This window comes from Schistocerca cancellata, chromosome 7 (genome assembly GCF_023864275.1).
Source record: "Schistocerca cancellata isolate TAMUIC-IGC-003103 chromosome 7, iqSchCanc2.1, whole genome shotgun sequence".
Taxonomy (NCBI): domain Eukaryota; kingdom Metazoa; phylum Arthropoda; class Insecta; order Orthoptera; family Acrididae; genus Schistocerca; species Schistocerca cancellata.
This window is the reverse complement of record NC_064632.1, coordinates 252,125,462-252,153,196: the sequence shown is the minus strand read 5'-3', so window position 1 is coordinate 252,153,196 and position 27,735 is coordinate 252,125,462. Positions and strand designations below refer to the sequence as shown.

The window sequence follows — 27,735 nt, the reverse complement described above, 5'->3', positions numbered from 1 at the left end:
GAAAACTACAAATTCAGTATGAATGTTTTCTTTTTCTTTCAGCCAATACTCCACTAAAATAAGAAAGAAGGTATGCTCTGACAGTATGGGCATTCAAGTACTATCAGTTTTAATTGCAAAATAATTCCTGTTGTTCTCGTGTTAATGTGGACGTACATAAGTATTGAATATCTAACATAATTGTTTACGTAATGCATAGTTTCTACTCGGTACATTGCCTGAGGATTTGGACTACAAACTCTGAACAACAGAACCTCACTAATGACAACATTTGGTAAAGGCCTTCAAACCTTGTATCAAAACATTCTGACACAACTAGTAGATTTTTGTTTTATTTCTGTGCTTCCTTGCATTGTGCGTGTCACATCAAAATACTCATTGTGAATGTCAGGAAAATGTTTACATCGTATGTGTGTTTCTCTCAGTTAGGTTGCTGAACTAATTATGGTGATGGCTCTTCCTATATATCATTAAACCCTTGACTGCTCTAGACATATTAATGCACTCTATTGCTACTGTCTTCCAGAAATATGGATGTGTTTATGAATACTATTGTTCCTTCTTTCATGTTCTATAGACACACATGCGCAGCCACTTGCCAATGCCTTTCAGCTCCCGATGTGTTAAGGTGGGCTGCCACTCAGGTCCCCCTGTGCTCCAGATGCGTTAATGTGTGATGCACTTAACCGCTAGATAGTAACATGTCCATCCACAGTGCTCAGTAGATTTCCAGTGTTTGACCTTCGTGTATATTTCCTGTTATGATCTTATTTGTGTTGCTATTTTCATCTCTGTTTTTGGCTGAGAAAATGGCACAGTTTTGTGATTGTACAGAGGAAGAAATCATGAAGATGGTGACAAGACAATTATACCTAGTCCTTGGCATTATGGAGAAAAAGAAACTGAAGCAGAGTAACAGACACAGCCGTATAAAGGCCATTTCAATAGCATTACTGGACATACTAGTTGGCAAGCAAGCTGATATCATCAAATGTAGCTATAAAGCACTCAAAAGGTTGTAAATAAACTAAACGTCCAATGGAAACTGATACAATTAAAATGTAGGTACTTAGCAATTACATTTTATAACATAACAAACAGGTTTCCATTAAAGACCACATAGAATACCATAAATATTAATGTGTGCAATGCCACAGTGTTCTTTTGATGAAGTATTAAATTCTGTTGAGAGAAGTACATTACTCCATCAAAAGGCTATAGTTTTTCATATCTCAATACACAAAGTTTTGAGTATTAATCGTGCAGTAAAATACACAATTGTTTACATCCAATCATTTGCGAAGAACCTTGTTTCAGCAGCTTTAATTTTTTATGAAAAACAACAGGTAGATTCAAGTTCAGACAGACAGAATGCTGGGCACACAGTGCAAAACCAATACCTCTGAACAGTGAAAGATATCACTCAGGTCTCAGCTTTAAATACTGTTTCGATGTGTTAGCTATTTTTCCTTTACAGCAACGTATGACCTAAAATGAACCATACGCAAAGTCAACACAATGTGTTTCTATCTTTACAAAATTCTTGAGTAAAGAAAACAAATTCAGTCATCCATCAAGCAACAATATCAAACTGTAAGACGTGAAAATTAATTCTTTTCACTGAATAGTTTTCCTAAAAATCAGATGGTCAGTATCTCGTAGTTGCTGGGATGTCCACTCAAGCATGTCACTGATAATACGTAAAGCGCGATTGTGCTGCACACACAGGACACGGCAATAGCGTCACATCACTTCTTGTTAAGATCACTTGACAATCTATCCTCCTGGGACGAAGCAGTCAGTTTGCCATTGTACATGAAACAAATGGTATGTGAAATTAACAGATGTCTCATGAAACAGAATCATCAAATTTGGAGCAAGGAAGTTTCCACAATTGCCGATGTATTCGAGCAATATCACAGGTAGATTCATATTTTCCTTGAGTTGTTACAGTTGTTAATATATGGTTGACAGCAGCTATTATGGAAGAGTAACTATGAAAGACATGTCACTCTTGTCACAGGCTTCTAAAATCCTACTAAAAACTACAGGAAAGATGTTACTGTTAGATGTGAAACAATACCCAATTGGTTCACAGGCAGACTACTTTCTCCCCTTCAGTATAAACAACACGATTGTAAACCAGACAATTAGATTTCAATACAGACAGATCTCCTTCCTCCATTCAGTGCAGCATAATTTTCTATTGGCAAAGTACAGAATATTACAATGGGAATGCATATTAATGGAATGATTCAAATCTAAATGATTTAAGAGACAACTTATCACACAAAATAAAAATGTATTTATATTTTAATAAAGGGAGTAACAATAAAGGTATATTTATTCTTTTTATTATAAAATACTGTGGAACATGAGATTCTTTTTAAAATATATTACATATAATTTTTACAAATGGTAAATCACAACTTGAGCAATCTTTGAGACTAGGTGTGATATGTGATGTGTGCCAATCTCAGGTTTTCATAGTATTATCGAATTCACTCTGCGATAAAAGTTTCACCAGCCAATGGCAAGAATTCCAATTCACGATACCTAAATCTTTTTGTAAAAAATAGCGATATTCTATTAAAAATATCTCACTTCTCACTAAGGCTATAGTAAACTGTCACACATTGAAATGTGCACACATCCTTTAACATCACTCCGTTTGAAAGTCTAAGGAACATCATGATGTCAGCCACTGATCACCACACCAGGTGATCGGTCACATATAGTTCATGCAAGTTCTGTCAGATCTTCAACCTGTCAAGATATAAAGTAACATTTCATGCATTAGCAATATTTCATATTCTGAAGTCAGATTTGTTATAAATCTACTTTTAGTTGTATTCTTTTCGGTGGTCTGTGCATGTTATGGGAGGGGGGGGGGGAGGGGTAATATGAGAGAGTTGGGTTGATTTGGGGGAGGAGACCAAACTGCGAGGTCATCGTTCTCATCGGATTCGGGTAGAATGGGGAATGAAGTTGGCAGCGCCCTTTCAAAGAAACCATCCCGGCATCTGCCTGAAGCGATTTAGGGAAATCAAAGAGAACCTAAATTAGGATGACCAGATGCGGGATTGAACCGTCGTCCTCCCGGACGCGAGTCCAATGTGCTAACAACTGTGCCACCTCGCTCGTTGTAATATGAGAGTTTCTTTGTAAGTACAAAATATCTCCAATTTTAAGATCTATCAAAAGATGAGAAAAATCTTTACCACTGGAGTCGTCAAATTATATGTTTAGCAATCTGTAATTCACAGTTGTGAATCCCTTTTAACTGTTTGTGGCAAAATACATATGATAGCAGCAGTGTTATATACTGGACATGAAAAGATCAATACAAAAGCCTTCTGTTGACATAACTGACAAAAAGGACCATGATTTTCCATCAAGTCTTAACTGTGGTTGAGTAATTTTGGCAATTTTTGTACCATCAGCTATCGGAGCTAACATATCCTCATCTTGTATGATGGTCACATTTCAAGTTTTATAAAATGACCTCTAGATGAAGTTACAGAGATGTGACATTACTATTTTATAACATTTGCCACTTGATATTGTTAAAACAAAGCCAGATCAGTAACTGACTGAATGGTTTGTTTAGAGAGAGCATTTAAAGAAGCAGTGCTGTGAAAAAATGGAAATTTCCCGCAGAAGCTTTCGTTGGATGATTTTATACAGTTTTCACAAATTCCTAATTCAGCAATAATGTCTTGAACTGATTAGTTAAGCTTCTGACAATTTATCAACTTCAGAAATGATGGTACAAAATTGGTTTGCAGAATTTCATCACAAGTGTGTTTTCGCCCACAACAAATTTTGCCAAGGTCAACAAAAAATCAGTTTTGTTCAAAAAAATATCAATGCTATGCACAACATAATTGAAGAGGATTGATATATGAGATAAGTGAGTCCTTAGGCACATCAAAAACTGCACTTAATTTGATATTTTGTGAATGTTTAACTGCTAAAAAGGATTCTTCTTGATAGATTCATTACAATTCGACCACAGATCACAAGCAGGCTTTTGCCAACTGCTGTGATGAAGACTCAAAAAATTTGACCAAACAAATGCAAAAATTATATACAATATTGTAACAGAAGATGAAACTTGGATACATTTGTATGAGCTGTGATCTAAGTAGCAATTTACTGTTGGTTTCAATTCATCTCCGAACACCCAGAGGAGCACCATTCGTGAAACTCTATCAAGAAAATGATACTTTTATTTCTTCAGTTACCCTGGACTCGTCATGGCCACAGCTTTTGCATCAGAGGATCAAGCAATGATTAATACTGAGTAGTACACAACAATCAGTTTTGAGCCTGGCACTGTCATGATGAACAATGATATGGCGTTCAGTCAGTTTTCCTTATTCCATCACTAAGGAGAACTTACTGAACGCCATATCATTGTTCATCATGACAGTGCCAGGCTAGGTGGCCACATGCTCAAAACTGAAAAGTTGCAGAAGCAAAACCTGTTTGGACTACAGAATTTTCAGCCTACGCTTAACCTAGCCTCCATATCTCAACAATGTGAGAATTTTCAGGAACATGAAACTGTGAATCTGTTTCCCCGGTAAAATTACAGGAGTATGTTACGGTCATGCCAAGTCACCAAAGTGGTATCCAATGGAAATATATGCATCGGACTGCTGAGTCACAAGGAATCATCACCACCACATCAGCTGTCACACAAACAATTGAAAATTTGACAGAGAAAAACATTGAATTAATGTCCCATTGTCCACATTCATCTGATTTATCACCTATCAATGTCCCTCTGCTCTCTTACATCCAACCAAAAATTAGTAGACAGTGACCTTCATTAGCCGCGTGGTCTAAGGCGCTGCAGTCATGTGTGGCTGGTCCCGGCAGAGGTTCGAGTCCTTCCTTCGGCATGGGTGTGTTTGTCCTTAGGATAATTTAGGTTAAGTAGTGTGTAAGCTTAGGGACTGATGACCTTAACTGCTAAGTCCCACAAGATTTCACACACATTTTTTGAACATTTTGATGTTCATTACCTGAAAAAGCTGCTGTATTTTTCGAAAATGGTGTTTTAGAGGTACCAACATTAGGACAGAAAAAATATTTACTGAATTAGTTCAAATACATAAAGTGTACACATAATAAAGATAAATATTTTGAGAAACTTAAAAAGTTTTGCAGCAAGAAATGTTCATATTTCATTGTTTTTGCAAAAACTTATAAGGAAGTATGGGACAAATATACATTTGTATTCATCCTAAATTGGTGTGTGAAGAAAATCCAAGACAGTAAACAACAGAGCAGGCAAGATTTTTTTAAAAAAATTAGAGCTGAAGAATAGGACTCTTCAGCAAGTTACATTACATTTTTTTTACTTCCTGCACTAAATCAGAACAGTAGCATAAAATGGAGAAAAGAGAACTGCGAGTGTACAGCTTAGGTAAATCAATGCTACAAGGATCATATACAAGAAGAAAATTATTTTCCTGTCATTTCAATAAGATAAACCCAGTAACACAGTCATTTTAGTGATATTTGTTTTGAAGAAAGAATAAGTAACATATTTTATACAAAGGAGTTTTATAAATACACCTTTTCTCTAATTCTACATAAATTGAAAACAAAGCATTGAAGAAACAAAGCTACAGCAGGAACAGAAGAAATAGTGTTATGAATGTAAAACATATTTATTTTACTCTTACAAAAGAGAAATTAGTAAATTTTGGTTTTGTACTTTTTAAGCCAGGGTTTACTTTTTTTTGTAAAGTGATAGATGAAGTGGACCACGACACAGAAATTCGATAAAAAGTTAGGAGTGGAGGGTAAATGAGACAATAATGGAAAATATCTTCTTGAGGTTCTGAAGAAAGTGGAATGAAATCAGTTCACAATACGTAAGGTATTTAAATTTTATGCTATGGCTTTTACTGGTGTTTGCAGATGACCTACGAGGGTGATGAACCTGCAATTAGCCACACTGATGAAAACAGCCTTGTTAAAGCATTCTTCCTACGAGCAAACTGGGGATTCCCACTTAAGAACAATTAGCAACTAGAAGGTGAGAGACTGGGTTTGAAATGGATTCACTCTTATGAAACACCATCCTGAATTTGCAGTGAAATGTGTAGAAAATACAGAGGTCAAGACTCCTTGTAACAAAAAAACTGTAACATTCTCTAAGACAATCTCCAAACACGACTTGATGGGATTTTCAGTTGTCACACACCAATTATGACGTGACCAACTCCACAGATGACACCAGTTCTCTCAAGGTTGTTGTAAGGTGCTACACGAAACATCCAGAATAAATAACCAACTCCAGCAAAGCCAGCACAAGTGTAATGGTGGCAGGAGCAGCTGATGGACACATATTTCCCTTGGATGGTTTAATGCATCTCTTATTTCATGACTGGTTTTCTATGACCATTATCCCTTGCATAAGAAACTGCCACCCCAACATCACAAAGCACCAGCAGAACAAGAAAAAGAATGAATATTCAACCTCAAAAAAGTGTCAGAGCAAGAAACATAGAAGATTTATGAGAAGAGAAAGAAGAACTTGTTAATAAACCAGATGTTGAGAATGAAACTGCTGAGAAAGGTGAAGGTGAAACCAAGTTGAAGCTGAAGTGCACTGCAGTGTAGCTGACCTTTGGTATAAATGAAATGGATTACTTCTTTGTGGGAAGAAAGAAGAAGAAATCAGTAAAGTCTCTCAGGATAAGGTAGAGTAAAAAGTGAGATTACTTTGTATTTCCTGATGTGACAGATGTTAAAAAATATATAAATAGAAACTAAAAAAATTAAAATAAAATAAAAATACTGAATTACAAAATTATACTTACAATTATTACATCAGAAACCTTCTGTTTTGCATATGCTTACCACCATTAATATGACAAAATACAAATTTTTAGCAAGAGGTATTAGAAAAGAATAATATAAAGTTTCTGGTGTAGATACTGGGAGTGAGGAATAGAATATTATGATTACAAGTTATTTTCCTTTGCAGTTCAGTGTTCCATCAGTTTCTATTAATCAGTATAAGTTACTAAATTTTTTTTTTTTTTAGTTATCACGTATAAATTTTGCTGATTACATCCAGTTTTGAAACATAATGGTGATTTCATATTTTTAAAAACCATTATGCTGATCCATTTTACCTTAACAGTGATAAATAGTTACAGCTAGTCCCCCCTACCCCACATCGTGAAGTAAACCTGAGCATTGTTTTCAAATTATTTAAGATTAGAATTCCAATTAGAAAATACAGAAGATCATACAAGTAGACTATTACTCCCCCCCATCACCCCTAATTTTTTCTCCTATAATAAGTTACTTGCTTGGCCCATTTTATGGTACTTCCTCTACAACACAGTTATTGAATGAATAAGAAATGTAAGTTACCTCAGATGAAGAACTGTCTTCATCATCATCCGCAGGAAATTTTCTCCTCTTCAGAAGTCTTTCAATTTGATGTGGTTTTAATACTGGAATCATAAAAGTAAGATACATGTAATGTTTCACACAATGCAATAATACATCAACATTTTAAGAATAATACAGGGTGTATCAAAAACAATATCCTGTTTTAAACACATTTATTTTTAAAAATGTATTAGAAAACAGACAAATTGCAAAATACTCAAAAAATTTTCAACTTTTAGTTACATTATTACAAACGTCCTATGTGTGCAACAATAGTCATGGACAACACCTAGACAATAGGTAAATTTGTCACAAACTCTTAACTATCTATGCCAACAGAAGTAGCAGCAGCTCTTATTCTGTTTTCTGCTCATCTATGTTACGACATAAAGGAGGGACGAAAATACTTTCCTTCACATATCCCCACCAGATACAATCGCATGGGATCATATTGAAAGATTTTGGAAGGTGAAGAATGTAGGTCAGTGTATCTGAATGCCACGCATACAATACAAGTCTTGAGGTGACATGTCATTGAGGAATTGTCACAGAATATTGTGACAGTGAAACAGAGCTCCAATCTTTTTTAATTTGAAGTCACTGAAGTCCTCATGGGTGTGGGAAAAGACAGGTGACAGGGCTCCAACATTCAAAGATAGCTCATTCCAGTCCCTGTTTTTTCCTCAAGCCAAGAAGTCACCATACGCTTTTTGGCCAGAAATGACATGAAAAAAGTTTTACTTAATGTGATCCTGTCTCATGCTTAACAAGTGCAAGAAGGTTTTGAAGTCCCTATACGCGCATATTCTCTCCATTCACTTTATTGCTAACGTGAAATGTAGCTCTAGTGCTGAAAACTAACCATGACAAAAGTCTCTCATCTTCGGCAGAGTACAGCTGAAGACAACATGTTTCTTTTTAACAACCCAAAGAGCTTGCATGAATTGTAATCTATATAGTTTATAGATCAAACATCGGTCTAGCATTCATTAGTCATATGAGGAATATTTGGTGTGCCTAGTAGACTTTTGAGGATTCCGCACAAACATTACTGAATTCTTTCCACCATTTTATAAGAAGTGTAGGTCAGACCTGGACCCTTACCTTTGCATAAATATCCTCTCTTTTCAAACTGAAGGTAGCAACAATGCATGTTTTTTGCAAAGATGATCAATCACAAAACGCTGACTAAACTCACACCAGACTAGTCACTGATTCGCTCTTGGTAAATGGTAGTACATGAAACGTCTTCTGTTGATTCAATCAATACACATGTCCTGCTCTCCATGTTCTGTAATTATTACACTCTAAAATCACGCCATTCTTTTTGATACACTCAGTATAATACACAATTCCTTCTAAAAATGTATGAATGCTTATGATTAAATGGTGGTAAAATCAAAACATTTCCAGTGGCTCAAGCAAGTTGTGATTCGGAAACTGTATTTCTGAAAAGAAATGCCGTGTAGTGCAAGTATTATGAATGCTTCAAAATTGACTGAGAAGCAGTCCACTCTCTAGCAATGAAAAATCCAGGTTGGAAGGGTTACGAGAAAATAGGATATACTGCAAAGAGAGTTCCCACTGAAGCAATTCAGGAAAGCTGGTGTTGGTAGGATGGATCAAGATGGCAAAGTTTGTGAAGCAGTCATTAAAACTAAGAACATTCCATTGGGCAGCATGCTCAGCAACTGGATGGTCCAGCTGTTCCTTGGCCACAGTTTGTCAGTAACCATTCATATGGAGAGACAGTTAGTTGGTTGTCACTACCATGTAGAATGTAGCACACAGTGGTTGCAGCTTAACTTGTAGATCACATGACCTGTTCACAGGTAATCCTGCCTCTGGTGGGATTGGTGATACTTGTTACCAGACTGGAGTCGGTAGTGGTGGGAGAATGTATGGGACAGGCCCTGCATCTAGGTCTATTACAGGGATATGAATCGTGACGCTACGGGTTAGGCCAGAAGTTGAGTAGGGATCGACGAGGATATCCGAGTAGGGACCGACAAGGATATTGTGTACGTTCAATAGACGGCAGAATATAACTGTGGGAGGGATGGTAAGAATAGTGGGTAGTATGTTCCCCATTTCAGGGCACAACAAGACATAGTCGAAACCCTGGCACAGAATATGATTCAGTTGCTCCACTCCTGGGTGGTACTGAGCCATGGGGGGAATGTTCCTCTGTGGTGAGACGATGGGACTTTGGGAGTGGGGTGTAACTGAAGAGATAAGGAACTCAAGACCTGCTGCTGTACAAGGCTGGGAGGGTAAGTACAGTCTGTGAGGGCCTCAGTGACACCATTGGTATACTTTGAGAGGCACTGCTCATCACAACAGATGCGATGGCCATGGGTGGCAGCTATCAAAGTGATAGTATTGCTGGTGGATGGCAGGTTTGATATGGATTGAGGTAATGAAGTAGCCATCATTAAGGTGGAGGCCAACTCCGAGAATGGTAGCTTGTTGGGTTGAGGAGGAACAGCTGAAGCAAATGGGGAAGAAGGTTCTGGTGCAATACGAATAGGGTGTCCTCACACTCAGTTCAGATCATGAAGATGTCATGAATGAATCTGAAACAGATGAGGGTTTGGTATTCTGGGTGATTAGAAAGGATTCCTCTAGACTGCCCATTAATAGGTTGGCACGGGATGGTGTTATGCAGGTGCCCATTGCAGGGTGTACACATGGACAAGGAAAAAAAATTCTCGGATTTTCCAGTTAAAAAAACACACTTATTCTCAGGTTAAAATACACTCTTTCCCTCTTAAGTGACAGTATAATTTCCCACAGAACTATAAAACTTATCAGTCCTTCGAATGGCTAATGTTTTACACACCGGTGTAAAACTTCCCAGCACTTTACACAAAAAATAAATAAATAAATTTAGAAATCTCTTTGATGTGCAGCAACATTCACACTGCACATTTTGGCATTACAATATGCTGCATATTTTGGTATTATGAAAGTATAAATACGAATTCCACCACAACCACCACACATAGCATGTTAGTTTCCGAAGCACTCAACTCAAGATTGCAATGCGTTTTTGTAAGCCAATCATAGCTCGTGTCACGTGATCTCGCCAGCCGATGACAGCAGGTATTCACAGCACAGGACACGTGATGTAGTCAGCCAATAGCAACGTCACAGTAAAGAAGCTCAAACACAAAAACAGAAAAAGTTGATGGTTTAAATGGTGAGCAGCAGCACCAGTGCATGATGGGAGCAGCGGCTGGGTGGGGGTAAGGACAAGGCTGGGGCGAGGAGGGGGAGGGATAGTAAGGTGGAAGTGGCGGACAGTGAAGTGTTGCAGTTTAGATGGAGGGCAGCAGAGAAGGTGCAGAGGGGGGTGGGGGTAGGTAGCGGAAAGGAGAGAAATAAAAAGAAAAAGAAATTAAAAGACTGAATCCCAGAATCTCAAATTCCAGGCACCCATAACACACATTGAAACTCTTGCCCTGCAGGAACTTGAGCAACATGCACAACGCCACCTCAAAAAGCTCTCCATCCTGCTCAGTTCCTACTCCTGCCTCGGAGTACAATTGTCCATCACTTCTACAACAACTTCCAGAATCTCCCCCATGGCCCCTCATAGCTGACAAACCCTGTCTCGCAGACCTACTACACTTACCCCACCCTCCAAAACTCCCTCCCACCACCACACACAACCCAAAACCTAATCAGACCTGCAACACAGTCATGAACATTTCCTCCAGAAGTCTTAGCCCCACAGAAATGTCAGTCCTTTCCAAAAAGGCCTCACCTTTTGCCCCACTCCCAAATTCAACCATGCAGGACTAGTTAAAGACCTTCTCTCCTTCTCCCGGTCCCTACAGTGGAAACACTTTTTTGCCACCAACCCAACCAATCAGACTCAACCAAAGGCCAATATTGAAGCTTGCCTAACTCAGTTCAGTCCTCCATCCAACCGTGATCCACCCCCACTGCCTCCAAACTACCCCCTATTAACTTTACAGACTTTCTTATCCTCGAACCTTGCCTCACAATCACTCTACAAATCCCTCAACATGCATACTACCCTTACATCCGTAGAAAGAACTGCAGTCCACCATCTAAAAACAGATCCCGATCTTATAATAATACCTGCAGACAAAGGCTCCACCACCATTGTTTTGAACCGCAAGGATTATGTGGCAGAAGGACTCTGTCAGCTGTCAGATACTTCCACCAACAAATCATGCCACAGTAATCCCATTCCAGCAATCCAGCAGGACCTCCATTCACTACTCAAATCCTTAGGCCCATCCCAGAAACTCTCCCCAGAGTCCATCTCTCTACTTACCCCTACCACTCCCCGCACTCCCACCTTCTACATGCTTCCTAAAGTCCAAAAACCCAACCACACAGGACACCACATTGTGGCCGGTTACTGTGCCCCCACTGAGAGAATCTCTGCTATCGTAGACCAACACCTTCAACCTATTACCCGGAACCTATCCTCCTATATAAAAGATACCAACCATTTCCTCAACCGACTCTCCACAGTTCCTTTCCCTTTACCACACGGTGCCCTGCTCGTCACTATTGATGCCACCTCCCAGTACACTAACATTCCTAATGCCCATGGCCTTACTGCTATCGAACACTACCTTTCTAGATGCCCTATGGATTCCAAACCAACAACCTCCTTCCTAGTCTCCATGACCAACTATATCCTCACCCACAGTTACTTCTCCTCTGAAGTCATTACCTACAAACAAATCCGCGGTATGGCTATGGGCACCCGCATGGCACCATCATGGCACCATCATATGCTAACCTATTCATGGGCCATCTAGAGGAATCCTTTCTAAAAACCCAGAATCCTAAACCCCTCACCTGGTTCACTCATTGATGATCTTTGCTATCTGGATTGAAGGTGAGGACACCTTATCCACATTCCTCCAGAACTCAACAACTTCTCTCCCATTTGCTTCACCTGGTCCTATTCAACCCAACAAGCCACCTTCCTAGATGTTGACCTCCACCTCACAGATGGCTACATCAGTATCTCCGTCCATATCAAACCTACTAACCACCAGCAAAACCTCCACTTCAACAGCTGTCACCTATTCCATACCAAGACATCCCTTCCGTACAGCCTAGCCACCCGTGGTCGTCGCATCTGCAGTGACGAGCAGTCCTTCTCTAAATACACTGAAGGTCTTGCTGAAGCCTTCACCGACCGTAATTATCCTCCAATCCTTGTACAAAAATAAATCTCCCGTGCCTTATCTTTCCAGTCTCCCACCACCTCCCTAAGTCCCACAGTCCGGCCACAGAGGAGCATTCCCCTCGTAACTCAGTACCATCCAGGACTGGAGCAACTGAATTACATTCTCCACCAGGGTTCGATTACCTCTCGTTGTGCCCTGAAATGAGAATGTCCTACCCACTATTCTTCCCACCCTACCTACCGTGGTATTCCACCGTCCACCGAACCTACACAATATACTCGTCCATCCTTACACAACCCCTGCTCCCAATACATTACCTCATGGCTCATACCCCTGTAATAGACCTAGATGCAAGACCTGTCCCATACATCCTCCTACCACCACCTACTCCAGTCCGGTCACTAACATCACCTATCCCATCAAAGGCAGGGCTACCTGTGAAACCAGTCATGTGATTTACAAGCTAAGCTGCTACCACTGTGCTGCATTCTATGTGGGCATGACAACCAACAAGCTGTCTGTCTGCATAAACGGCCACTGACAAACTGTGGCCAAAAAACAAGTGGACCACCCTGTTGCTGAACATGCTGCCAAACATGATACCCCTCATCTCAATGACTGCTTCACAGCCTGTGCCATATGGATCCTTCCCACCAACACTAGCTTTTCTGAATTGCGCAGGTGAGTACTTTCCCTGCAATACATCCTACCTTCTCATAACCCTCCTGGTCTCAAACTTCGTTAGTCACTGTCCTCTCCCATCCAGCTCCCACCCTGTTCCCATTCCAGCACTACACAGCTATAATTTCACCGCCACACCCAGTATATTAATTTATTTTTATTTTTATTTCTCTCCTTTCCGCTACTTACCCACTCCCCCCCTTCTCTCCTGCCCATCGTCTAAACTGCAACACTTCACTGTTGGCCACTCCCACCATACTATCCCTCCCCTCTCCCCACCCCAGCCTCCTCCTTACCCCCACCCAGTCGCCACTCCCATCATGCACTAGTGCTGCTGCTTGCAGTGTAGTTCCAGCTCTCTGAGACTGCAGACGTGTGTGCAAGTTGCATTTGCGTGAGTGTATGTGTGCTTTTTCTTTTTTTTTTTTGTGGCGCACAACTACAATGGTCATTAGCGCCCAGACTAAGTTACGAATGCACCGCGAGGCACAAGCTTAAAACAGCAACTAAAAGAGACAACACTATAAAAGACATATTGACAGGCACAGGATTAAAAAAACAGCATAATCAAATGTCCTTAGACAGGTTAGTCAAGTGGATTAAAAACGAAGAACGCGAGCAGCTGCTCCTGGGTCATCCGCTAAAATGGAATCCAGAGTACATGGCAGGCCAAGCTCAACGCACAGTGTATTAAAATTCGGACAGTACGTTAAAATGTGGCGTACCGTCAGCAATTGCCCACATGGGCAGAGCGGCGCCGGTGCGGCTGTCAGCAGATGGCGATGGCTGAGCCGGCAGTGTCCAATTCGTAACCGTGCCAAAATGACCTCCTCCTGCTGAGAAGGGCGAGAAGAGGTCGTCCAAGCCGTGGGAAGAGGTTTCAAGGATTCGGTCCTTATTGCCCGTAAGTGCAGCCCAATCGGCATGCCACAGCGATAAAATGCGCTGACAAATGACCCTGCTACAATCTGATGAACGGACACAACAGGAAGCTGTCCGAGGCTGGAGGACCGCAGCCTTGGCCGCGGCATCTGCAGTTTCGTTCCCAGGGATACCGACATGGCCAGGAACCCACATAAAGGTAACCGGAGAACCGTCGTCCGCCAGCTGCTGAAGAGAGTGTTGGATCCGGTGCACGAAAGGGTGAACCGGATACCGATCACTGAGGCTCTGGATGGCGCTCAGGGAATCGGAGCAGATGACATAAGCAGAATGTCGGTGGGGACAGATGTAAAGAACAGCCTGGTAGAGGGCAAATAGCTCAGCTGTGAAGACCGAACAATAGCCATGGAGCCGGTATCCGAAACTGTGTGCCCCGACAATAAAAGAACACCCGACACCATCATCGGTCTTAGAGCCATCTGTATAAATGTAAATCATATTAATGAACTTCGAATGAAGTTCGACAAAACAGGGCCGGTATACCGAAGTGGGGGTAACCTCCTTTGGGAGCGAGCTGAGGTCAAGGTGAACGCAAACCTGAGCCTGGAGCCAAGGTGGCGTTTGGCTCTTGCCCACTCGAAAGGTTGCAGGGAGTGAAAAATCGAGGTGCTGAAGGAGGCAACGAAAGCGAACTCCAGGGGGTAGCAGAGCAGAGACATACAACCCGTATTGACAGTCGAGAGAGTCGTCAAAAAAGGAACGATAAGACGGGTGGCCGGGCATTGACAATAGCCGACAGGCATACCGACAAAGCAGTATATCGTGCCGATAGGTTAGTGGAAATTCACCGGCTTCAGCATGAAGACTCTCGACGGGACTAGTATAGAACGCTCCGATCGCAAGACGTAAACCCCGATGTTGTATAGAGTTGAGGCGGCGTAAGATGGACGGCCGTGCAGAGGAGTATACGAAGCTCCCGTAATCCAGCTTTGAGTGGACGATCGACCGATATAGGCGAAGTAGGACGGTTCGATCCGCTCCCCACAACATACCACTGAGAACATGGAGGACATTTAGAGAACGGGTACAACGGGCAGCCAAATATGACACATGTGGAGACCAGCTATAGTCTGATTTAAAGTAGTTGTCACTTGACAGGCAACGGGCTGCAGGGCTCCCGCCACCAATAAACCAATGGCAGCCGGCGCTGTCGGCTGCCACTGCGTTGCCACTTCGCTCTGCTGAGCTGACTAAGGCATTGTGCCAGCCAGTCCTCAGCGAGCCGTTGTAGACGTGCAGGTGAGAGATTTGAGTGACTTGTAGCTTCGCGTGTTTACGATGTCTCATGAAAGCAATCGCAAGAGAGGGAGGCCGAGGCTGCACACTCCTCGGAAACCTCCAAAAAGTGGCGGACATGGCGTCGTTATACGCAGTCAGGCGTGTGAATATGTGTGTTCTTAAGGGAGAATTTTGAGAGAGAGAGGGATGCAGGAGGGCCTCTCGTTCCTTTGGATAAGGTGGTGGAGCGAACTGCAGCTGCTCTGCAAGTTAGCGAACGATCAGTAATAAGAATCTGCAAGGAGAAATTCACGAAATAAGGCTCAAGTGAATCATCTAAATTGGAGACACCTGGGAAAAAGAGACGACTAGAGAAGAGGGTCACAAAACTTGACTCTTTTCAGGAAGATGCCATTCGTCGTCAAATATATGCATTTTATTCGGGCAAGGAGTATCCAACACTCAAAAAACTACATGCTACCCTCACAGCGGCTGACCTGTTTCAGGGTAGTAAATCGTCTTTGTTAAGAGTCGTGAAAATCTTAGGATTCCGCTATACATCCATCTCTGGCAGAAAGTTACTAATGGAACGCCAAGATATTGCAGCCTGGCGATGCCGCTTTCTTAGAGAATTAGTGGGGACATATTTTGATGATATCGTTTGGCTTGATGAAACGTGGGTGAATTCAGGACACAGTTTAAAAAAAGGCTGGACAGACGGTACCATCAGCGGTAGTATGGCAGCTCCGATCGGCAGAGGAAAAAGGATAATTGTAGCACATGCCGGAAATTCAAAAGGATTCATTCCAAATTGTCTGCTGCTATTCAGTTCAAATAAGACCTCCGACTACCACGAAGAGATGAACCACAATACTTTTGTGAAATGGTTTGAAGACGGTGTGCTCCAGAACTTAACAAAAAACTCTATCATTGTTATGGATAACGCTCCTTATCACTCAGTAATACAAGATAAAGCACCCACAAAGGCAACGAGGAAAAACGACATTGTTAGCTGGTTACAGAAACATAAGGTACAGTTCGACAGTAATTTGACAAGGGCAGAATTATTAGAACTTGTATCGCAACACAAACCAAAGAACCCGACTTACATTGTGGATGAAGTAGCAAAAAAATACGGGCATAAAGTGCTCAGATTGCCTCCTTACCATTGCCATTTCAACGAAATAGAGCTGATTCCATTTCAACGCAATAGAGCTGATTTGGGCTCAGGTTAAACGGCATATTGCTGCAGAAAATAAGAAATTCACATTAACCGAGGTGGAACGCCTTTTGAAAGAGGCAGTTGAAATTGTGACATCGGAAGACTGGCAGAAGGTAATGCATCACGTGAAAGGAGTGATACAGGACGCATGGAACAATGAAGGTATCTTACAACAAAGTGTCGAAGACTTGATTATATCTGTCAATACGAGCAGTGACACGGATAGTTCCACTGACTGACTCTGAATTAAGCGGTGTTTTCGCATTGTCTAATTAGTGTGTAGTGTACTTACTGCCATTAAATATTGTATTTGTGAATTTATTTCGATTAATTCTCATTCTTGTTGTGAGACTAAGAAATACTGTTTGGCCAGCTCCCGTCATCTCCTTACGGTAAGTTAGACTGAATTTTAATTCTATTTCATTTTGTTTATACACCAAGATGTTATTCAATGTGTGTAATAGTTTTCGAGATTTGCAATCTAAAGAAGAATAATATTCCAGACGCGAAAATTTCTCACACTACAATAGTTAATGTGACAACGGCCCTAATTAAATTTAAGAAAAGATATTTGATATGCTTATAGATACCACTGAGACAGATACTGTACGTAAATTTCAAAATGTTCACATAATATTTGTAGGAGATAGAGATTTTAAACGTCATACTTGTTTCGAGTTCGGTACAGATAGGGTTTCTTAAAAACGCTGTTTTCAGAAATTTGTATACAGGAAACGTAATGCACTACGAAAACTTTGAAGGATTCTTTGCCGAGTGCATTATTTTGGTAATGAATGGAAAAAAATATTTTGCTGTGACACTAATACTTTTTCAGTAAAGACGTGATAAGTTAGAAGCTGTTTGCGAATTCGAGAATTTAAATGGTTTCAAACAAATTAACGTAACTCTTGTCCTAATTAAAATTAAGAATAGATATTTGACAGATTGAGAGACATTGTAGAGATATACATCATATGTGGGTTTGAAATTTTTTACTTACTTTTTGTAGGAGATACAGGCTTTAAAACGATTTTCTATCGGCGGGGGTAACGATGCGCTGAGGTGGCTGCCTCCAGCCAGTGCTTGAAGTGACAACGCCGCAACTTCGCAGCGCAAACGTCAAGTGACAACTAGTTTAAATCAGACTATAAGTTTCCTGTCAAATGCAAGACCTAAAAATTTTTGTTGTCTCCACGAATGGGAGAGCAACGGGACCGAGTCGTAAGGACGGTGGGAGAAACTCTTTGTAGCGCCAGAAGTTAATACAGACCGTCTTCTCGGCAGAAAAATGGAAGCCATTGGCAACACTCCAGGAGTAAAGACAGTCAAGACAACGCTGAAGACAGCACTCCAGGAAACATGTACGCTGCGCGCTGCAATAGATGGTAAAATCGTCCACGAAAAGGGAGCCTGATACATCGGCTGGGAGGCAATCCATTATTGGATTGATCGCTATGGCGAAGAGAGCGACGCTCAAAACTGAGCCCTGTGGCACCCCATTCTCCTGGCGAAAGGCGTCTGACAGGATAGAACCCACACGTACCCTGAACTGTCAATCCATTAAAAAGGCACGAATAAAAAGAGGGAGGCGACCGCGAAGGCCCCACGTATGCATGGTGTGGAGAATGCCCGCCCTCCAACAGGTGTCGTAAGCCTTCTCCAAATCAAACAACACAGCCGCAGTCGGGCGCTTCCGCAAGAAGTTATTCATAATGAAGGTCGACAAGGTAACCAGATGGTCAACAGCAGAGCGGCGCCTACGAAATCCACATTGTACATTGGTAAGTAGGCGTCGACATTCGAGCAGCCAAACCAAACGAGAGTTAACCATTCGCTCCATCACCTTACAGACACAGCTGGTAAGCGAGATGGGTCGATAACTGGAAGGCAAGTGCTTGTCCTTCCCCAGCTTAGGAATCGGGACAACAATAGACTCGCGCCAGCGTGTGGGAACATGACCCTCAATCCAGATGCGATTATAAGTACGAAGAAGAAAACCTTTACCCGCAGGAGAAAGGTTCTTCAGCATCTGAATATGAATAGAATCAGGCTCTGGAGCGGAGGACCGTGACTGGGCAAGTGCATTTTCGAGTTCCCGCATGGTGAATGGGGCATTATAACTTTCACAATTCGAGGAGCGGAAGTTAGGTGACTTAGCCTCCTCTGCCTGTTTTCGGGGGAGGAAGGCAGGGTGGTAATGAGCGGAGCTTGAAACCTCTGCATAAAAGCGGCCAAAGGCATTGGAGACATCCTCAGGGGCCACAAGGACATCATTTGCAACTGTCAAGCCAGAAACTGGTGAGGACCTTAGTGCCAGATAGCCAGCGCAGGCTACCCCAAACAACAGAAGAAGGTGCTTGTCAAAGCAGCCCAGCTGGCTTTCTTGCTTTCTTTAATAACACGACGACTCTGCGCACGTAATCGTTTACAATTGATACAATTCGCCAACATAGGGTGGTGTTTAAAGATGCGTAAAGCACGTCAAGCGTCTCTACATGCTGCGGTCCACCAGGGGACCGGTACGCGACGCGGAGAAGTAGTGTGAGGGATGGAATATTCAGCAGCAGTGAGAATGACTTCCGTGAGGTGTGCGACCTGACTATCACAGCTTGCGAAGGTTTGATCCTGAAAGAGAAGAGAAGAGCCCCCAGTCTGCTTTGGAGATGTTCCAACTAGTTGAGCACGGAGAGGGGGTATGATGCAGGAGATGGATATCACACGGGAAGTGATCGCTCAAATACATATCAGAAAGTGTGTACCACTCAAACCGGCGTGCAAGTTGGGTAGTACATATAGAGAGGTCTAAATAGGAATAGGTGTGAGATGTGTCCGAAAGAAAAGTAGGGGCGCCAGTATTGAGGCAGACAAGACTGAGGTGGTTGAAAAGGTCTGCTAACAGGGAGCCCCTACGGCAGGATGCTGGAGAGCCCCAAAGGGGATGGTGGGCATTGAAGTCTCCAGTTAACAAAAATGGTGCTGGTAGCTGAACAATAATTTGCATCATTCTGCCCTGGTAATGGCAGACGACGATGGAGTGTAAACGGTACAACTGGAAAACGTAAAAGTGGGGAGAGTAATTCAGACGGCAACTGCCTGCAGGCCGGTGTGCGATGTGATGGGATCGTAGTAAATATCATCCCGGTCCAGCAACATAACCTCTCCATGAGCCGGAAGACCTGCCACAGGGGGTAGGTCAAAATGCACAGAGGCATAGTGTGCCAAGTCAATTTGATCGCATGGGCGTAGCTTCGTTTCCTGGAGAGCTACGACGAGCGGACAGTGCAAGCGTAGCAGCAATTTTAGTTCCTTTCAGTTGGAGCGAATGCTGTGAATATTCCAATGAAGAAGTGCCATCGTGAGAAGAAAAGAAAAAGGAGAAGCAAGAAGGGGTCACCTCGAAGGCCGCTGAAGGCCTGGCTTCGAGCGAGCACTGCCGCCGTTATCAATAGGCGGAGAGTCATTGTCCATTGGTTCAATAGGTTCATCGGCCACCTTGTTAAGATGGCCGGGAGGGGGAGCTTCCTCCGCCGGTGAACGGCCGGATGTTCTGCTACCAGTGGTGCGGCCAGGCGAAACGGATGATGGCCTGGGGGCGGCAACTGCTGGGTGGCGTAGGAGAAGAAACGTGCCATGGCGGAGGAGAACTTTGTTTCCTATGAGCCTTCTTGGAAGGTCGTTTAGTGGAAGTACTGGTCGATGGCTGGGAGTTCGAGGTACGTAGGAAGTCTGCACGGGACGGTTCCTTCTTGAAGGCCTGTGCATCTGACTTTTGGGTCTTCATCTTGGCAGAAGCTGATGAAGGTGCTTGTGTCTTAGGGGTGACGGGAGGAAGAGGAGACGTTGGCCGGGTGATCTTAGCACTGGCCGAACAGACGAACGTAGTGCTGAAGGTCAGATCGCATGTCTGCGTCGCCACCTCCCTGGTAGTCCGAGGAGAGGCGAGGACAGTACTGTATTTCCCCGCTGGGAACAGAGTGGGCTTCCTACTAGAAAATAGCTCGCGAGCAGCCGAGGTGGACACTTTCTCATTTACCTGAATTTCCTGTCATCAGCGTTCGTCCTTTTAGATGGGACAGTCGCAGGAGGACACTGCATGGTCACCCTGACAGTTCACACAACGAGGAGACGGAGGTGGACAGTCGCCCTCATGGGCATCCCTGCCACAAGTGACACATTTAGCCACATCAGAACAGGACTGGCGAGTGTGATTTAAACGCTGACACTGGTAGCAGCGCGTAGGTATCGGGACGTAGGGGCGAACAGAAATAACCTCGTAGCCCGCTTTGATGCGCGACGGCAGCTGAACACTATCAAGGGTCAAGAAAAGTGTCCGGGCCGGTACAAGGTCATTGTTGACTTTTTCGTGACCGCACTTTGAATTCGTCGCGTGGTGTGGTATATACTAGATCACTTGACGGATTGACTGACGAGGAGATTCAAAGTGCGGTGAGCCTCCACCCGGACAGGGGAAGTGTACAGGAGTGTGGCCCAAAGCAGTTTTTGTGCCTGAAATGCGCTCTCAGTTTCTAAGAACAAGGTACCGTTACGCATCCTGGTACAAGACTTGACAGATCCGGCTATGGCATCTACACCCTTCTGGATAACGAAAGGGTTGACAGATGAAAAATCCTTTTAATCCTCAGATCGAGAAACTACGAGGAACTTTGGGGCAGGCGGTAGTACTTTTGTCACTGGTGGCTGGTCAAGTTTCCGTTTTTGGGCAGAAGTCGAGAGAGGAGGAGAAGAAGAAGAGAAATCCATTGCGGAGGAATCCCCCATGATTGCCAGTGTCTCCGATGGCATGCTCCTTTCTTGTGGGGACCCTCTCAGAGGGTACTCCCGCCTTAGGTGAATTTTTACACTTAAGGTCACACCACCCGAGAAACGGACGGAGGGACCAATCGGCATGGTCGGAAGGTGTCAGCTCAGGCAATCACCCCTCCCTGGGCCGGGCCTTTACCAATGGATGCGTGCGTGCCTTACTTGTCTACCCAGGGTGGGGAATTACGTGTTACCCCGTCACCGGCTACGCGTGCGAATGCGTGGGTCTGCCTTCAGGCATGCATAGGGAGGAAAGAAGAAGAGGAAAAAAAAGGGAGAGAGGGAGAGAAAGGACAGACTGTCTCAAACGCCGAGGCGGAGACCACAGGGTGGACAAGAAGGCAAGGGAAAAAGTAAGGAAGACAGTGAGAGGGAGAAGGACAAAGAAAAGAACCAAACAAAGGAAGGAAGAAACCAGAATAAGTGAAAAACCAAAATGACTACAAATATAAGTCGTGGAACGGTCCGTCTCCGGATGCAGGCGCAAACTACCCCCTTGAGGGGGAGGGACTCCTTTTAGTCGCCTCTTACGACGACAGGCAGGAGTACATTGGGCCTATTCTAACCCCCGGACCCGCAGTGGGTGGAGGGGGGGGGGGGGGCTGGGGGCGGGGGGGGGGGGGGGGGGTGGTGTCTACTGCTGACAAGGGCCTTAATGGCCGAAACCTATAAGTGTATGAATCTTTTTATTGTGCCTATCGCGACTCAGTATATCCGCTATATGGTGAGTAGCAACTTTCCTTCTCTTGTATTGTTACATTCCATCCTGGATTTTCGATTGTTTAATGGTTTAAATTAATATACAAGAAAAGCTAAGCTTTCACGTATAATATTGATCTCTAAGATTAATAAGATACAAGAGAAGCTAAGTTTTCACATGTAAAATACGTGTGTTGCATTTTAAGATACGAGGGTTGACTGATAAGTAATGCCTCCACCTTTGTATCTCTTCAACAGTTCGCAGCATCGGTATGCGGCTGGTACTGGCTTGTTCCGTAGTCTCTTCTCTACAGCTCCAGTAGGCAGGAAGCTTTAGCACTCACCGGTTGTGTTGTTACAGTGTAAAGTATGGAACCCTGCACAGACTGTAGGTCAATGCGATTTAAGCAATGTGCAGTCATTGAATTCTTGACAGCAGAATGTGTTACCCCAAAGAAGATTCATCAGAGAATGAGAGCAGTTTATGGTGATTGTGTTGACGTGAGTACTGTGCATCTTTGGGTGAGTAAGTTTAAAGATGTTGGGGCAGGAACATCTGACCTGCATGACAAACAAAGAGTTGGACATCCTGTGACAGCAACCACTGAATTTCACAAGCAAGATGTTGACAGATTGATTTAGGACGATCCTCGTATAAACTCAGAGAGAAATTGGAAGCTCAATCTGCATTTCACAAGAACATGTGGGTCACATTATTGCTTTGCTTGACTATCGGAAGATCTGTGCACAATGGTTTCCTGGATGCAGACTCCTGAAATGAAAGCGCACAGACTTGAAATTTGCGGGGACCTCGTCCCGCATTACGAGAATGAACGCGACGCCTTTCTCCATTCAATTGCGACAGGAGACGAAATGTGGGTACACCATTATGTCCCGGAGACAAAATGTCAGTCTATGGAATACCGACACAAAGCCCTCGGCTGCAAAAAATCATGGCAACAGTATTTTGGGATGCAGATGGTGTTATCCATGTTGTTGATTCCTTGATCGTGGAACAACAATAAATTCAGAGTGTTACATCACAACACTGTGAAATCTGAAACGATGGCTAACAAGGGCCTGAAAGGAAAAGGGAAATGATTTCCTGCAGCATGACAATGACAAACTACACACTTCACACGCCACCACAGCAGAACTTCAGAGACTGAATCTCATCAACGTACGGCATCCTTCATACAGTCCAGATTTAGCATTGTCTGGCTTCCATCTGTTCCTGATAATGAAAGATGATCTACAGCGACATCATCATGCTTCTGATGAAGATATTGAGAGAACTGTGGTTGCGGAAACAGTGTGTCGACTTCTTCCCTTACAGCTTCAGAAAACTTGTTAATCGTTGGCAGAACTGTATCCAATTTGCTGGTGATTACGTGGAAGAGTGAATATTGGTAGTTAAAAGATTACATTCTAAGGATTATTTCAGCATTTGATTTATTAAAATATTCCCGTCCAAACCCAATTAACAAAGGTGGAGGCATTACTTTTCATTCAACCCTCGTATATCATACAAACATGGCAGTAAAATTTAAAATAATGACATTTTTGTGTGGTCTTCTGGGCTCAAATTTCAGCTAAATGGCTGGTCCTCTAAGTGCTACGTTTTAAATGAGAGTCAAACGATCTGTGATTTAAGAAATTCATCGCACATCCGCGAAGTTCAGAAAAACGCGAAATCCCGAAGATTGGCTATAATTTACAGACGTGCGAAATTTGGCACGGACTTCAATGCGAGATGCCTTTAATAGGTTCCACAACGAAACATTGTCTCGAAATTTGGTAGAAAATCCGAAGAAATTCTGGTCGTATGTTAAGTACACAAGCGGCAAGACGCAGTCAATACCTTCGCTGCGCAGTGCCGATGGTACTGTTACCGACGACTGTGCCGCTAAAGCGGAGTTATTGAACGCGGTTTTCCGAAATTCCTTCACCAGGGAAGACGAATGGAATATTCCAGAATTTGAAACACGAACAGCGGCTAGCATGAGTTTCTTAGAAGTAGATACCTTAGGGGTTGCGAAGCAACTCAAATCACTTGATACGGGCAAGTCTTTAGGTCCAGATTGTATACCGGTTAAGTTCCTTTCAGATTACACTGATATAATAGCTCCCTACTTAGCAATCATATACAACCGCTCACTCACAGATAGATCTGTACCTACAGATTGGAAAATTGCGCAGGTCGCACCACTGTTTAAGAAGGGTAGTAGGAGTAATCCATCGAACTACAGACCTATATCATTGACGTCGGTTTGCAGTAGGGTTTTGGAGCATATACTGTATTCAAACATTATGAATCACCACAAAGGGAACGATCTATTGATACGTAATCAGCATGGTTTCAGAAAACATTGTTCTTGTGCAGCGCAGCTAGCTCTTTATTCGCACGAAGTAATGGCTGCTATCGACAGGAGCTCTCAAGTTGATTCCGTATTTCTAGATTTCCGGAAAGCTTTTGACACCATTCCTCACAAGCGACTTCTAATCAAGCTGCGGGCCTATGGGGTATCATCTCAGTTGCGCGACTGGATTCGTGATTTCCTGTCAGGAAGGTCGCAGTTTGTAGTAATAGACGGCAAGTCATTGAGTAAAACTGAAGTGATATCAGGTGTTCCCCAGGGAAGCGTCCTGGGACCTCTGCTGTTCCTGATCTATATAAATGACCTGGGTGACGATCTGAGCAGTTCTCTTAGGTTGTTCGCAGATGATGCTGTAATTTACCGTCTAGTAAGGTCATCCGGAGACCAGTATCAGTTACAAAGCGATTTAGAAAAGATTGCTGTATGGTGTGGCAGGTGGCAGTTGACGCTAAATAACAAAAAGTGTGAGGTGATCCACACGAGTTCCAAAAGAAATCCATTGGAATTCGATTACTCGATAAATAGTACAATTCCCAAGGCTGTCAATTCAACTAAGTACCTGGATGTTAAAATTACGAACAACTTCAGTTGGAATTGTGAGCCAAAGGCTGCGTTTCATTGGTAGGACACTTAGAAGATGCAACAAGTCCACTAAAGCGACAGCTTACACTACACTCGTTCGTCCTCTGTTAGAATATTGCTGCACGGTGTGGGATCCTTACCAGGTGGGATTGACGGAGGACATCGAAAGGGTGCAAAAAAGGGCAGCTCGTTTTGTATTATCATGTAATAGGAAAAAGAGTGTGGCATATATGATACGAGAGTCGGGATGGAAGTCATTAAAGCAAAGACGTTTTTCGTCGCGGCGAGATCTATTTACGAAATTTCAGTCACCAACTTTCTCTTCCGAATGCGAAAATATTTTGTTGAGCCCAACCTACATAGGTAGGAATGATCATCAAAATAAAATAAGAGAAATCAGAGCTCGAACAGAAAGGGTTAGGTGTTCGTTTTTCGCGTGCGCTGTTCGGGAGTGGAATGGTAGAGAGATAGTATGATTGTGGTTCGATGAATCCTCTGCCAAGCACTTAAATGTGAATTGCAGAGTTGTCAAGTAGATGTAGAATGTAGATGTAACACAATTCATCTTGCGTAAAAAGAAATTTTCTGTGAAAGTAACCCTCGAGACCTGTTAGAAATAGGTTCATTTCAACAGTTGCCAGAGAGTGCGGGGTGCCAAAAAAAAAAAAAAAAGGGCGTTACTGCACATGCACAGCTACGATGGCATAGGAAGCTCATATAAAACATGAAGAGATCTTACACTATGTCATAACAGAAACTGGATGTCAGAGGATACTCCAAGAGCACTATAATCTCGTAAAGCATACTAAAAGGCATAATTCAGCTTGAAGTGCACATTCGTATGTCTCGAAGTAGGCCTCAACTAGACATGAAGGTTTTCAGGATGTACATTTTCCTGATGTACAAGTACTGCACTATCTCAAGTTTGGTACTTTATTATGGCATAATGTCATACGTGCCAGAAGATTAAAATGTGCACTAGAAATTCAGCGAACAGTTGGGACTAACCCATGCTGTGGAATGAAACCCTTCGTTTCAAATAAATTGACTGCCTCAGTTGAAAATATTAATAAAAGCCAAATTTCTTTAGCAAACAGACAAAAATAACTTCATTGTTCTGTAAGGCGATTAATGCTTGACTGCCAAAAATGTGGAAGTAAAATACAAATCAAAAAACTGAAACTAATAATAAATTTCAGCCTTCCATAATTATGTGAGGTATTTTAATTCTCTGGATAGCTCCTGGTCACAGAAATCCGTTTTGTTTTCATTTGATGAGGGAGCTGTAAATGAAGAGGAAATAGCAAAATCAATAAATGTAAACACACACATTTTGCTGTTGGAATAGTGTGTGCACGGTGTTTTGTTGTTGTAAATGGCACTTTTTTTTTTTTTTTAAAAGTTTCATTTTGTTTATTTTTTCCTCATTTATGTTTTATTGCTGAAGTATTATTCTGCAGTAGTGGGATACAACAATAGTCTTTGTTAGAGCATTAGTTTTTACCAGTCAAAATTACAAAAATTTAACTGAAAACTAAAACAATGAAGAATTCCCAGATTTTACAATGAAAAATTCCCAGATTTTTTCAATGAAAAATTTCTCGGATTTTCCTCCATTTTCTCCTGTATAAAATTCCTGGTTTTTCCCCAGATTTCCTGGGGCATAAACACTCTGCCATGGCTGTACCCCAGACTTGTTTGTAGGTGATGTCTTCAAAGGAGACATAATTGTAGATGAGGATGTCATTTGTCATGGTGACCAGGAAGGAGGTTGCAGGTTTGGAATCCCGTCAAGCATTGAGAAAGCTAGTGCTCAGTAGCAGCAAGACCATGGACATTAGGGATGTTAGTGTGAAGGAAGGTGGCATCAATAGTGAGAAGCAGGACACAATGTGGTACAGAAACAGGAACTGTGGAGAGTCAGTGAAGGAAATAATTGATATCTTTTATACAAGAAGGTGGGTTGCAGATAATAGGCTGAAGGTTTTGGTCTATGTGAGCAGAGTGTGTGTGTGTGTGTGTGTGTGTGTGTGTGTGTGTGTGTGTGTGGGTTGGGATATCTTAATGACTTTGAAGTTTATTTCTGACAATTTTCAGCCGTATTAAAATGAAACATGTGCAGAAAAAGTTGGCCTGCAATCTCTTTCCATAAGTCTAAATTATTCTGCTCAAAATTGAACAGGCTTTGACACAAAACACAGCAAGATAAACACATCTTAAATATCTAGATGTAATCCTCTAACTTATAGGAGGAGAAAATATCTCACAGAAGACACAACAACAAAAAATTAAAAGCTTCGGGCACAGCACAAGTCATATATAATAATTAATACACGCTCATTCAAAGATCAGACACTACAACACAGTAAACAAACATGGAATACCGTATGCAAGTGAGACACTAGTATTCCATGAAAAGTGACAGGGAAAGCATACTGAAGGAAAAATGCAAAATCATGAGGAAAATTCTCAGCCAAAAGCTGACAGAAGAGGGATGCAGATTCCACACTATGAAAACCACAGAGAAGATGTTAAACCCAGCAGCAGACATTAAAAAAAGAACGTTAAAAGTTTTACAGGCATA

The 27,735-nt window shown here is 42.5% G+C and overlaps 1 protein-coding gene across 2 annotated transcripts in view; it reads right to left on the bottom strand.

Moving 5' to 3' along the window:
* Positions 1–2,338: 2,338 nt before the first annotated feature.
* LOC126092033 (uncharacterized) overlaps positions 2,339–27,735 on the bottom strand; it is a 149,092-nt gene continuing 123,695 nt past the window's right edge. For both annotated transcript variants that reach the window (XM_049907430.1, XM_049907432.1), the window contains exons 18-19: positions 7,405–7,487; positions 2,339–2,766 (exon numbers count right to left, since the gene is read on the bottom strand). In XM_049907430.1, coding sequence (XP_049763387.1) covers positions 2,740–2,766; positions 7,405–7,487 — 110 coding nt within the window. In that variant the 3' untranslated portion in view covers positions 2,339–2,739. The remainder of the gene's footprint in view (positions 2,767–7,404; positions 7,488–27,735) is intronic.